General features: G+C 39.0%; 4 protein-coding genes across 4 annotated transcripts; 3 read left to right on the top strand and 1 right to left on the bottom strand.

The window, feature by feature from the left end:
- The first annotated feature begins 6,792 nt into the window (after positions 1 to 6,792).
- On the top strand, positions 6,793 to 8,886 carry LOC6573820 (sterol O-acyltransferase 1). Its single transcript, XM_001999843.4, has 2 exons — positions 6,793 to 7,689; positions 7,751 to 8,886. The coding sequence occupies exons 1-2, from the start codon at positions 7,005 to 7,007 to the stop codon at positions 8,773 to 8,775; spliced, it is 1,710 nt and encodes a 569-aa protein (XP_001999879.1). The 5' UTR covers positions 6,793 to 7,004; the 3' UTR covers positions 8,776 to 8,886.
- Positions 8,813 to 9,640, bottom strand: LOC6573821 (cyclin-dependent kinases regulatory subunit). Its single transcript, XM_001999844.4, has 2 exons — positions 9,414 to 9,640; positions 8,813 to 9,352 (listed from the first exon to the last, which is right to left on the bottom strand). Exons 1-2 carry the CDS (start codon positions 9,470 to 9,472, stop codon positions 9,130 to 9,132), a joined length of 282 nt encoding a protein of 93 aa, XP_001999880.1. The 5' UTR covers positions 9,473 to 9,640; the 3' UTR covers positions 8,813 to 9,129.
- A 143-nt stretch (positions 9,641 to 9,783) lies between these two features.
- Positions 9,784 to 10,585, top strand: LOC6573822 (baculoviral IAP repeat-containing protein 5). Its single transcript, XM_001999845.4, has 3 exons — positions 9,784 to 10,089; positions 10,151 to 10,330; positions 10,397 to 10,585. Exons 1-3 carry the CDS (start codon positions 9,958 to 9,960, stop codon positions 10,526 to 10,528), a joined length of 444 nt encoding a protein of 147 aa, XP_001999881.1. The 5' UTR covers positions 9,784 to 9,957; the 3' UTR covers positions 10,529 to 10,585.
- A 75-nt stretch (positions 10,586 to 10,660) lies between these two features.
- On the top strand, positions 10,661 to 11,761 carry LOC6573823 (single-strand selective monofunctional uracil DNA glycosylase). Its single transcript, XM_001999846.4, has 2 exons — positions 10,661 to 11,072; positions 11,136 to 11,761. The coding sequence occupies exons 1-2, from the start codon at positions 10,797 to 10,799 to the stop codon at positions 11,712 to 11,714; spliced, it is 855 nt and encodes a 284-aa protein (XP_001999882.1). The 5' UTR covers positions 10,661 to 10,796; the 3' UTR covers positions 11,715 to 11,761.
- Positions 11,762 to 12,199: the final 438 nt, after the last annotated feature.

Below are 12,199 nucleotides of genomic sequence, written 5' to 3'. Positions count from 1 at the left end.
TTTTAGTTGCATTTATTTCAGCTTCTACCAGAATAAATTCAGAGCTTTTTTCTCTCTCTCTCTCTCTCTCTCTCTCTCTCTCTCTCGCTCTCCCTTTCTCTCACTGTATTTCTCCTTTTTACACAGACAAATAGTTTTATGCATGATTGTATATTGATATGAAGAATTTGAAAATGTTTTCATGAAGCTTTCCCATAAAAAACACATTTCTGCCAAGTAAATATATAAAATACAAATACAATATAAAGCTTTAAGTATATAGGGAAAATGTACATTAATTCGTAAGTGCAGAGCAGCAACCTGAAGATAAAAAAGATTAGCTTAATGGCCTGGCAGCTGGTCTCCTACACCTACATTTCCTTGCCTCATCCTCCTCCTCCTGCTCCACCACCTCGTTTAGCAAGGACTGTAACAATATGTCGCTAATGGGAAATGTCGGCAGCCATTTTGTGCCAAAAACAAAGCCGGAAAACACAAACGAAGTGCGAATAAAAAATTGAACTGCTTACGAAAAGTAGACGGGCCTATTAGATGCAAAGCCCATGTTAAGAAGGATGAATTAGACATGCCGCCCCAGCTTGTTGCGCCAGCAACACAGGTATTAGACGTAAGTCAGGCACAACAAAGAGAGCATATTTTATTCTTTAAGGTGTAGAAATGCCAAGCAGCAACGAATCCCAAATACTCTACATGGAAAATAATATAAATGGGTAAATGATATATTTGAATTGAATCCTTTCATATTTCCACGTGATATATTTAAGCAAATTTTTATATAGAAGTAATAATTATGATGGGGATTTATAATACATGGATGGAGCTTCTATTTAACTTATTTCAAATATTCAACATCTCAGATGATTTCTTTTAGATACCCTAACACAAACACGCCCACATGTGGAATTGGCTGTTTAGTTTCGTATGTCGCTTGGTGAGTTATTGGGAGTTGGAACTCCCCGTTATGCCATGAGTATAAACACCACTGTCATTTATTTTCGTATTATCATAATGAGTACTCGTATATTTTTATGTGAATCTCTTGCTTTTTGCACCAAGCACTTCCCCTCGCACATGTGTCGCACATACATGCACAAGTTTTTGTGAGTGGCTGTGTGTGTCTGTGTGTGTAAAAAAAGACGAAGATAAGCAAAAATAAAAGTGAAATACAAACACAGCACTCGCCTTCGCATTCGCATTCGCATTCGTTTCTTGTTAAATTATCACCCAAGACAGCAGCCACCCTCCCCAGTCTAGGGCTGGCTATTTATGCTGCCAGCAGCCACCCCCACAAGTACTCACACACATGCACGTACACACCCACTCACACGTAAAGCATACGAATCGCTGGCAGCCCATTTACTTCTTTTTTTTTCGAAATAGTTCGTTATGGGTTTCTTTTTGCTTGGCCATACAGGGTAGAAAGTTCAACTGAAAATTATTTTCCTTCGGCCCTTAGATCTGAGAGAAGCTGAAAATATTAGAAGCAATCCCCAATAGGCAAACAACTCAAGTTTGTCTTACATATATTATAATTGGTCATCGTTAAGTCCGATACCTTCTATGTATGCATTCAATTCGAAGATAGATTTGTAGAAATATAATTTATACAAATTGGCATTATATTAGTTTTTTTCTTAATCCATATACAGTGAACACTTACAGTTTGAAAACATTGCTTAGTTCTTTTCTTTGGCTTTTCTCTAACTCTGTGAATAATTGACTTTTCTAGCTTTTCCAACTAAATTGTTTTTCGATAATTCCCCTTTGTAACTAAGCTTATCAATTCTTATTTTTAAATCCCATAAACTACTTCAATACAGTTACATTCGCCACTCGCTATGCTGTTTAAATAATTTGTGACTTATAAAAAAATATTTGAATTGTGGAAGCGTTTTGTTTGAACAACTGATAAAGTGCTAAAAACACATCGGCACTTGTTTGCCATTGCGGTCATTGTACTTTTTGTGATTTTCTATTCTATGGAAATTTTCGGGTAAATACAAAAAAGTCAACATTCACAATTAGTGATTGTGGTCGATTTTCCATTGCAAGAGAACTTCTCGACAGAGACAAAGCAAATCGCTGCAAGTTTGTAATAAATATATGAAATGCATTGTCAATTTCAGTTATTATTTATATTAATTTAGTTTATCATATGAATTAAAAATAATAGAAGAAAATTAATTTCACATATATTTTACATTTAAATTTAAAAAAGCACACAAATGAAATAACATGTTTTTTTTTTAAATTTATATTTATATTTATTAAATTAATTTAAATTATATTTTTCATTATTTATAAATATTTTCGTAAATAAAGTTTATATTCTAATTATATATTATTATTATTTTTTTAATTTTTATATTATTCAAAAAGCTGAGTTGGTTACTGTTATTATTATTATTTTTTATTTCTTTTATATTTTTAAATTTTATTGATTTACTTTCATATATATTTTATTATTTATTTATATATTTATATATTTATTCATTTATTCATATCTTTCAATCTATTCTGAAACCTTTTTAGTTGATGGAAACTATCTTTTGGAAATATTTCACTGTATTTATGTCCTTTGCCCACTATTCATCGAATATTGTTCTACTTTATTCTCTATATAGTACATATACTTCTGGGCCTCATCAAAAAACCCATCTAAAACATTCCACACATTCGCATTTGCTAACAGCAGCCAATAACATTTTATGGCGCACGCCATTGCTATGTGCCACACACTCAAGCACACACACGCACACACACACACATACAGCGATCAACGAGTGAAAAAAGAGAAAAACTGACAGAAAAACTAATTCCACATAATGGCCAATCTACATAAAAAAATCGCTCGACATGAAAACCAAAAATCGATGAGCGGAATGGCAGTGGAGTAGCAATAGGAAAAAAGGAGAAGAAAAAGAAGGAAAAAAAAAAAACAACAAAAGCAACAACTGCGACTGAGTCACAAAATACCACCCCGCATAAATTTGCAAATAATGAAATGGTAAAAAAAATGCACACACAAACAGAAATACTCACATACATATATACACACACACATAGAAAGACAGACGTGCACGGTTCACCAAGGGGCGACTGGCGAATAAAGTTCCAAATCATGAAGCATACAAAATGAAAATCCACCCTCGAAAAAAGTTGCCACGTTTTTTCCTTTTTTTTCCATTTTGGGGGAAAAAAGAAAGCAAAAAGTATTGTAATGGTCTCTCTATGTGTGTGTGTGTGATGCGTCTGTGTGTGGGTGGGTGGTTGGTTGGTTACTTGGTTGCTTGTTTCGCTTTCGCTTTGTTTGCAAAACAATCAAAAGCGAACGATTCGTCTCCACTCTCCCATAGCTGCCTGGCCACCCTACCCCACGTTCCGTTGCCTGCTCGCCCGGCTGCTTCTATTACTCCTGGTCGGTGGAGCGTGGTCCTTGGAGCACATGGCCGGCGTTGGCCGCGACATTTGTCGTTGTTGGCGACATTAAATGTAGCTAGAAGTTGTTTGTATTGTACATTATATGAGATATACCCTGTAAAAAGCAAACGAAGCGGGAATCTTAACACTTAAAGCAAACACTTCCTCGAGCATTGTGCGGGGTATTGTCGCTTCGTCCTCTTCCTACCTATTTCCTGGCTTTTCTTTTCGTTTCTGCCCAACGCAAAACCAATTTCAAGAATATTTTTATGAGCACTGTGAGCCGCCGTTGGCGACATGGACGCGCTCAAGGAAGGAGCAGCTTTATTTTATTTTTTAGACGTGCACCAAGACCACTGCCAGACGCTAATAACGTTTGTCGAATTGGAGGAGCTGCCCGCTCTGGGAGAGCTAGGTAATTCTGCTTGGATTGCTGTCCAATTGGAAAAGTTCTTACTGAGGGAAATTGTTGCAGTGGGAAGTTCTTAAAATTGATAAAAATATTAAAATATATCAAATTTAATATTAATATAAATATAGTATTAAAGTAAGTGTTACAAGATTGTAATAGAATATTTATATTTATTTTATATTATTTTTTCCTACCAAAAAAAATTTTTTAATTCGTTAAATATGTATTCTTCGTATATGTATGTAATAAATATATATTTTTATTTTGTTATATAATTTTTATATAATGTATAAATATTCTAGATATGTATATTTTTATATATGTATGTATGCATAAATTAATGTTATATCAGAAGGGGCTTTTGCGAATTTTTTTATTTTTATTTTTGACTAGCAACATTTCCACATATTGTATTCATTTATCTATATATGTCCATATAATAAATTAAATAAATGTACGTCAAGTTCCTGCAATTGGATCTTAAAATACTCTCATGCTATTATGAAATTCAAAATAAATAAATTTGTGAAAAATAAACAAGTGAATAATTAAATGAGCCTGTTTAACAAAGTCTTTAAATGGTGCTTCACATAATAAACATTTCTACATAGTTTCATTTCACATTTGGCAACTGTACGAGACTTTTCCCGTAATATTTTGTGCTGCTTTTTATGTGCCTTTTTAGCAAATTACAAAACTGCGCCATTTTTTCGGACATTCTATTCGCACAGGACACAAAACTGTGTGCCTATAAAACAACAACAGAAATACAGCGGAAATGGCAAATACCCACATGCACACACTCTGTTTATGTGAGTGTGTGTGTGTGTGAGAGAGAGAGCGAGAGCGAGCAGTGGGACAATTTTCAACGTTGCTCCCGAAAATATGCAACATTTTTTATATGTTTCTGCTTCACAAAGTTTTGCGTCATAAAATTTTTTTTTGCTGCGGCTGCCACTTTTGTGTTGTGTTGTGGCTTTATGTGTAAATGTGTGTGTGCATGGGTGTATGTATATATGTATGTGTGTGTGTGTGCTTTTTATGACCCAATATGGCCGCCAAGCGCGGCGTACGTGTTTCGTTCAGTCTCAGCTTCTGCGATTGTGTGGGTTTATGAATTATATAGATTTTTATACGGTCGCATATTATTTTTGTTTCTATTTTCTTTATTTTTTTTGCCCTTGCTTTACTATCTCTTCCAGCACGCCGTTCTCTTTTTTCCTCGAGCAATAAAAATGTCTTTTTATATGCGGCACTATCTGGCAGATCACCCTGCATAATGTTGGCCCGTTTTTGTTTCTGTTTATGAATATTTGCTGGGCCTGAGCTTGACTTTTATGTTTTACTGGGCTGGGCTACCAAGCTGGCATTTCATTATGCCAATATTCGTATATAGAATATATATGTTTTACTTGTACGCTTTGTGCGCTCTTCTCTTTTGCCTTTTGCCTTTTGCCGTTCGCCTTTCGCCTATTGCGCGCTGCTTTTGTCATTTTTGCATTAATTTCATATTTTGTGTGTGCGCTGGGCTGCCGCGCTGCTGTTTATTCCGCATAAATAATAAATATTTTTGGTTATTGCGTCTGCACAGCATTAATATTATTTTGCGCACACACACATACACACTCACACACATATACACGTTAGCATCCTGCATCGTGTGCGGCAGTCGGGACAACGCATTGCCGTGAGCTTTAATTTCGGCTCATTTTTCGTTATCAAAACATTAGGCCTATGCGCATGTATTTGTTGTTTTTTATTCTCACACATAAATATTTGCAATTAAATATGCGAAACACACACACACACACACATCATCTACACGCCACACAATAAACAGGTCGATGGATTTCAATAGAGCCCAGGCGTTGGCCACTAGTAAAATATCCAAATATTGTTTATATTTGATTTAGGCAACAAATTTCATGCTTATCCAAATTTTCAAGCATTTTAATTAAAAATAGCAAAGTATATTCGAAATTTTTCAATCGTACATTGGGATATTTTTGGAAAAATATATCTGCCCTTAATTATATTTGTTTATTTACTGTAGATTAGAATTAATATAAAACTAAAGTTAACATACAAATTAAACACGTAACTGGGGCCTTCGGCTTATTATACATTATAATATTATATTACATTACATAAAAATATTCCATAGTCATTCGTATTGTATATTTTCTTTAGACAAAAAGAATAATTATATAGGCACTCTGTTAATATTAAATAGTCAGCTAATATTAGATATATGATAGCAACTGACTTAAAGATTTACAAGTCCCTTTCTCCAACTGGACTTTTAATTCAATTGTAAAAATCCCTAAAAAATCCCTTTGGGTAATTTGCTGCGTTTGGTAATCTGGACAACAACCATCTAAGTGAGTACAAATTCTGCACATTAGACACATAAAATTATTATCAAATTATAATTCGTAAATATGTATACCCTTTATTGTTTGACATGTTTACATATTAAATTTCGTAATCCGTTGTGTAAATCTCAGCGCGCCGCGTCATATTGTATATTGCCTCATACACACACGTACATATTCATTTGCATACATTTAAATGTATGACAAGCAAGCGTACATATTGTATGTATTTCTGTCTGTGTGGTTGTTGTTGCTCGATGGCGAGTGCTAGTGCACCCGGGCCAATGAACAATGGTGTTATCAATAACATAGACCCACATGTGTTTCTCATAAGACGGACGGGCGGCCGATTGATTAAGCTTCAAGTGCCGTTGACAGCTAATCGGGTCGCATAAGGCGCGAGCAATCAAATTAGTGTCTCAATTGTAATGTACTTAGCAAAACTATTTCAGCAACAACAGTGTACTTTGCTCAGAGCGCAAGATAGAACGAGAGCGAAAGAGAGAGAGAGGAGCGCGCCAAGCTTGCCCTGCTAGGCGCTGCGACTCTTTGTGGTTCCCAGTGCAAACGCACCCTCATTAACTACGCCTCTGGCTGTTGGGCAAATGCGCCGTTATCATTTCATGCATTTGACAACAGCAGCCAAAAGCAACTGAGCCTCGGAGCTCTCGGCACATTGTTCAAATAGCTTCTCACGCAGACGGTTTGCTATAAAACAGCATAGGTCATTGCGAAATACTGATAAACACAGTGCACAACGCGAAAGAGGCAACACATTTAGTTTTTTTTTTTCCGCCATGGCTGAGGAGTCGAGGACAGTCGCGGCGTCCTGCACGGAAGCAGGAGTCGATCAGCTGCAGTTTTTGCGCGACAAACTGCAAAAGTTTCAGAGCAAAATCATGGGCGATTTCGAGCAGCGCCTATCCTGCATGATAGAGGACGTCATGCAGGACGTGCGGCAACAGGAGCTGCGCGCGCAGGAGTTCCGCCAGTTCGACACCTCGCGGGGCAGGGCCAACCACGCAAGCGCCACCTGGCACAATCGCCAGCAGCAGGCTTTTGCGACAGCAGCGGAAAATGACGTCAGGGACTGCCCAAATGGTCGGGCGCATGCCCAAAATGAGACAACAGCAAAACATGAGCAGCAGCAGCCGCAGCAGCGAAAAGATCGAACGCGACGTCAATTGCCCGACAAGGTGTTCGTGGCGCGCGAATCGTACCTGACGGCGCTGCTGCAGGTGGAGCACATGCGCACCATCTACCACATATTCTCAATCATTCTGGTCATGTTTCTGATGAACGTCATCTTCTATGACTACTTTGTCGAGGGCCGCATCAATTTGGGTCTCGGCACGTTCCGCACGGGGCTGAAGCGTCTGCACTGGGTGCTGGGCGCCTGGCTGCTGGAGCATGTCTTCGTGCTGGCGCTTTACTATGCATTCCAGGGCTGGGCACTGGTGCGTGTCAAGCTGCAGACACACAGTGAGTCTCGAAAGTAATTTGCCGAAGCCAAAGCCTAATAAGAATTTCAATTCCCTTACAGAATCGCTGCAACGCTTCTGGTCACACAGCTGTTTGATCCTGTACATGAGCGCCCAGTTCGCCTTTGGGTATGTGTCCACCTCGCTGTGCCTGAAGTTCCAGCTGCCCTTCATCAGTGCCTGTGTGCTGCTCCTGGAGAGCACGCGGCTGCTGATGAAAATGCACGCATATGTTAGATACAATGCGGCCCGGGTGGTGCAGGGCAAGCAGAAGACGGACGATTACGGCGAGCTGAAGGATGCTCGTCCCTATTTGCCGCCCCTGCGCTGCTACGTATATTTTCTGTTTGCGCCCACCCTAATCTACAGGGACACCTATCCACGCACGAAGCAGATACGCTGGAAGTTCGCGCTGGCCCGCCTTATGGAGGTCGTGGCCATTGCCTTCTTCTACGCCTCCATACACGAGCGCCACATTCGCGAGTATTTTGGCCAGTTTGGCAAGGAGCCGCTGGGGCCATCTCAGGTGATTGTCAAGGTCTTTGGCATGATGCTGCCGAGCGCTGTAATCCTTTTGTGCGGCTTCTATATGATTCTCCACTCGTGGCTGAACTTTACGGCGGAGCTGTTGCGTTTCGGGGATCGCATGTTCTATAAGGACTGGTGGACGTCGCACACCTACGATGGATACTATCGCAACTGGAACGTGGTGGTGCACGACTGGCTGTACGAGTACGTCTATAGGGATCTGTATACCTACGTTTTCAAGGGCTCCAAAGTGGTCGCCTCTCTCCTGGTGTTCATGATATCGGCGCTGGTGCATGAGCAGGTGCTGGGATTCGGGCTGCAATTGTTCTTCCCCGTCATGTTTATGTTCTTCGGTGTGTTGGGCGTGGCGTTGGTGTTCCTGATGCGCAGCGCACCCAAGACCCTGGGCAACATTTGCATCTGGTTTACTCTCATTATCGGCAATGGCATGATGATCTCGCTCTATTCCATGGAGTATTATGCGAAACGTAATTGTGACCTGCGCTACGAGCGCTGGACGGACTACATAACACCTGCGATCTGGCGTTGCTATCATTAGCGAAAGAACTTTTTTTTTTTTTTAAATCGAATGTTAGTTAGTCTTACTACTTGTAATTTGTACACATGGCGTACGTTTCGTATATTAGGTAAATAAACTTAGGGAAAAATTCGTGAAAGGCTTTCAAATTTGTGTTTGACTGAATGGCCACAAAGAACTTAAGGCTATAATTGTAACAATGTACCAAAAGGTGTATGTCCTTAACCTACTGTAAACATATTTTACATCAAGGTGACTGATGGTTAACTCCAATCTTATTGAATACTGTCTAAAATTAACACAATGCTCGCTACCAACTCTACTAGCCTCTGCCTCTGGCTCGTCCTCGTCTGCGTCCTCATCTCCTTGCTCCAACTAGACGCAAACATTGACATTATTGGCTGTAGTTGGTTGCGATGCGGATGTCTCGTCTTCGACATGTTTACGACGAAATAGGATCACATGCGGCTCTGGCGCATGCATCATGTAGTGCACCCAGCCGGGACTCTGTTGAACTCCAAGGTTACGCCATTCTGTCTCTGTCATTAAATGCGATTTGGGGACATGCTTGGCCAAGTCGGGAGGCAAAATTACGTGCCTGCAAGCGATAAGCCGAATGGTGAATAAATGTTATTGGTTATTATCCATCAGATCGTTACCTATACTCATATTTGTCGTCAAAGTACTTTTCGGAATATTGAATTTGATCTGCGGGCATGGTAAATAATATTTATTTATTATTTGAGATAATAAATGTCTTTTTTCGTGGCGGCTCAACGATAAATGTTGAGCACTAAAAATGTCAGTGTTGAGAATTGTGTTAGCTTTATAGAATATGATTTCTTGGCAGTTGCGCGAACTGTGTGGTTCATTTAAATTCAAATAGAGAGTGCGTTACTGGTAAAATAAAAACCTATCAGAAAAAACACGAAGCAATGCTAAATTATTTAACCAAAAACTATTTTTCTGATATTTAGCTTTAGGGATATCTAATAAGCAAAACATATTATTTGATGTTTTACTCATTTGGTACTGTTGTCAATGATTCATTTTGGAACTGCTTAATTATGTTATGTTAACAGAAAATTGCAGAGTTGCCAGAGCGCAATTACGACGCGCTACGCTTGGCATTGTTTGCTATTTTGTTTTGTTGTGCGCAAAAATAATTTAAAATTGTTTATTGTAATTGAAGCAAACTAAATAATGGATGCAACAAGTATATTGGACGATGCCAAGCTGGAAGCATTCCGTGAGCTAAACTTACTAGAAAAGCATCGAGTTGAGAGTTTCAAAGATTGGCCCTTTTCATCAAATTCCACATGCAGCATTGGCAAGGCAAGCGAGCTGTGAATTTATTAGTAGCATACAGTTAATATTTATTTCGACTATTGTGTAGATGGCCGAAGCGGGGTTTTACTGGACGGGCACCACGCGTGAAAATGATACCGCCACTTGCTTCGTGTGCGCCAAAACCCTAGATGGCTGGGAGGCAGAAGACGATCCTTGGAAGGAGCATCTGAAGCACGCTCCACAATGTGAGTTTGTTAAAATGGGTTGCGCTGAAAAGGATTTAACTGTAAGTAAAGAGACGGTGAAAGCAACAAACAATATTTGGTATCGAAATGCATTCATTTACTTTCAGGTGGAGCAATTTTTGAACATTTTTGGAACTGTTGTAAAGATGAATATTTCAAAGAATATTAAGGATTTTAAAACCAAATTTGTGAAAGACAATGAGGCCAAGCTGAAGAGCTTCACGCATAATCAATCTTAGTTTCAATTTTTATATACATATTTAATAAATTACTTATCGTTTTTTTGAATCGTGAAATTTGCATTTCTGCCGCTCATTTCGTAGCAGTGCGCTGTTAAAGATCTACCAGGTGGCAACTCTTCAAAAAGTTAGTGCTATATTTTGCATTACACGGATTGTTTGCAGCGCAAATGCATTTTGAAGTTTATTTATTACAAGTATTTATCCGACAAGTGTTCGATGTCCACAAAGAATCGCTATTGATGAAAAGGGTGTGGAATTACGCATCATGTTGAAACACAAGCTCGATAGGCAAACGAAGGCTCTTGATCTAAGGAAAACTGAATCACTGCCAACAATCGACCAAAAATTTTATGCCTTTGAATGCAAGTTGAATGAAGAACTAGCGCAGCTTGAGTTACCAAAGGAGATTTCTTGTATTTACAATCCCGTCGAGTATGCGTCAGACTTACATTGCGCATATTTAAAAAAGTATTTAAATGGAACCAAAAATGTTGTGTTTATTGGCATAAATCCTGGGCCAAAGGGGATGTGCCAGACAGGCGTAAGTAATATTTATTTTATGAATGTGTTAATATGTAATATATGCTTATAATATTATTTGTAGATACCTTTCGGCAACGTTGGCACTATCCGTAATAAGATGCAACTTTCTGGTGAAGTGCAACAGCCGCCCTTGTTACATGCTAAACGACCTGTTACAGGCTTAAATTACAGAACTGAGGAGCAGAGTGGATTACGTTTGTGGAATCTATTTGAGGAATTGGCTGGTAGCCTTGATGTATTCTTTCAACAATGCTTTGTGCACAACTTATGTCCTTTGGCGTTTTTTGATGAAAAAGGTGGGAATGTAACACCTGACCACCTGAAGGGCGAATACAAGACGTTGATACGAGACAAGTGCTTGATGACATTAGAGAAGCAGCTCGAATTGTTGCGGCCACAGTTTGTTGTGGCTATTGGATCGTGGGTTGAGATAGAGCTTAAAAAGAGTTCGTCTTATTGTAAATCAAACGCAACAGTGATTCGTTTGAAACACCCAAGTATGCGTGTGCCCAACAATACAAAGTGGGCAGAAGAGGCGAAAGCATTTCTGGAGGAAAAAGATCTAATCAAATACATATGTAATAAGCCACAAGGCTATAGAGTGTTAAGCGAAGAAATGGAAGTTCACCTGAAAGTATAAGTATGTATATACATATATACATACAAATATATGTAACTCAAAATCAATATCATTCAATATGTGCACACATCCAGTTCTGTTGGACTAGCCAAACAAACGCCAAAAGCAATATGTAGGCTTGTATTTCCTCTAAGTTTTCCCCTAAGTCTTTGAACTATCACACACTTCACGTCACTTTACTGCATTGCACTATTGACCCTCAGCAGGCCTGGGCGACTGAAGAAATGCTACAGCTGCTGCCCTTTATATAGAGCGACTTTCACTCAGTCACTAAGTCACACTCAAATGTTGAGTTCGGCGCCAAGTAGAGATCGTGGCTGTCGAACTTTAAGTAGCCAATCGGACGACTCTCTGCTGCGTTCGTAGGAGTCGTTGCAGCCGAGCTCTAAATCTCCAATGAGAACATTCTCTGCTGATTAAAGCACTCTAGCTTCGATTTACTTAAATATAAATACCAAATGAATACTGCTGCATACATATGGACA

This window comes from Drosophila mojavensis, unplaced genomic scaffold (assembly GCF_018153725.1).
Source record: "Drosophila mojavensis isolate 15081-1352.22 unplaced genomic scaffold, ASM1815372v1 contig_16, whole genome shotgun sequence".
In the NCBI taxonomy this organism is placed as follows: domain Eukaryota; kingdom Metazoa; phylum Arthropoda; class Insecta; order Diptera; family Drosophilidae; genus Drosophila; species Drosophila mojavensis.
Note: the sequence above shows the minus strand (reverse complement) of the source record. Positions and strands in the feature narration are given on the sequence as shown.

Excerpts from the sequence above, each read along its gene's own strand:
- LOC6573820 (XM_001999843.4), top strand. The coding sequence starts at position 7,005 with ATGGCTGAGGAGTCGAGGACAGTCGCGGCGTCCTGCACGGAAGCAGGA. Across the intron at positions 7,690-7,750 it reads TGTCAAGCTGCAGACACACA|AATCGCTGCAACGCTTCTGG; the intron begins GTGAGTCTCGAA and ends ATTCCCTTACAG.
- LOC6573821 (XM_001999844.4), bottom strand. The coding sequence starts at position 9,472 with ATGCCCGCAGATCAAATTCAATATTCCGAAAAGTACTTTGACGACAAA. Across the intron at positions 9,353-9,413 it reads GACGACAAATATGAGTATAG|GCACGTAATTTTGCCTCCCG; the intron begins GTAACGATCTGA and ends TATCGCTTGCAG.
- LOC6573822 (XM_001999845.4), top strand. The coding sequence starts at position 9,958 with ATGGATGCAACAAGTATATTGGACGATGCCAAGCTGGAAGCATTCCGT. Across the intron at positions 10,090-10,150 it reads CCACATGCAGCATTGGCAAG|ATGGCCGAAGCGGGGTTTTA; the intron begins GCAAGCGAGCTG and ends ACTATTGTGTAG. Across the intron at positions 10,331-10,396 it reads GCGCTGAAAAGGATTTAACT|GTGGAGCAATTTTTGAACAT; the intron begins GTAAGTAAAGAG and ends ATTTACTTTCAG.
- LOC6573823 (XM_001999846.4), top strand. The coding sequence starts at position 10,797 with ATGTTGAAACACAAGCTCGATAGGCAAACGAAGGCTCTTGATCTAAGG. Across the intron at positions 11,073-11,135 it reads AGGGGATGTGCCAGACAGGC|ATACCTTTCGGCAACGTTGG; the intron begins GTAAGTAATATT and ends TATTATTTGTAG.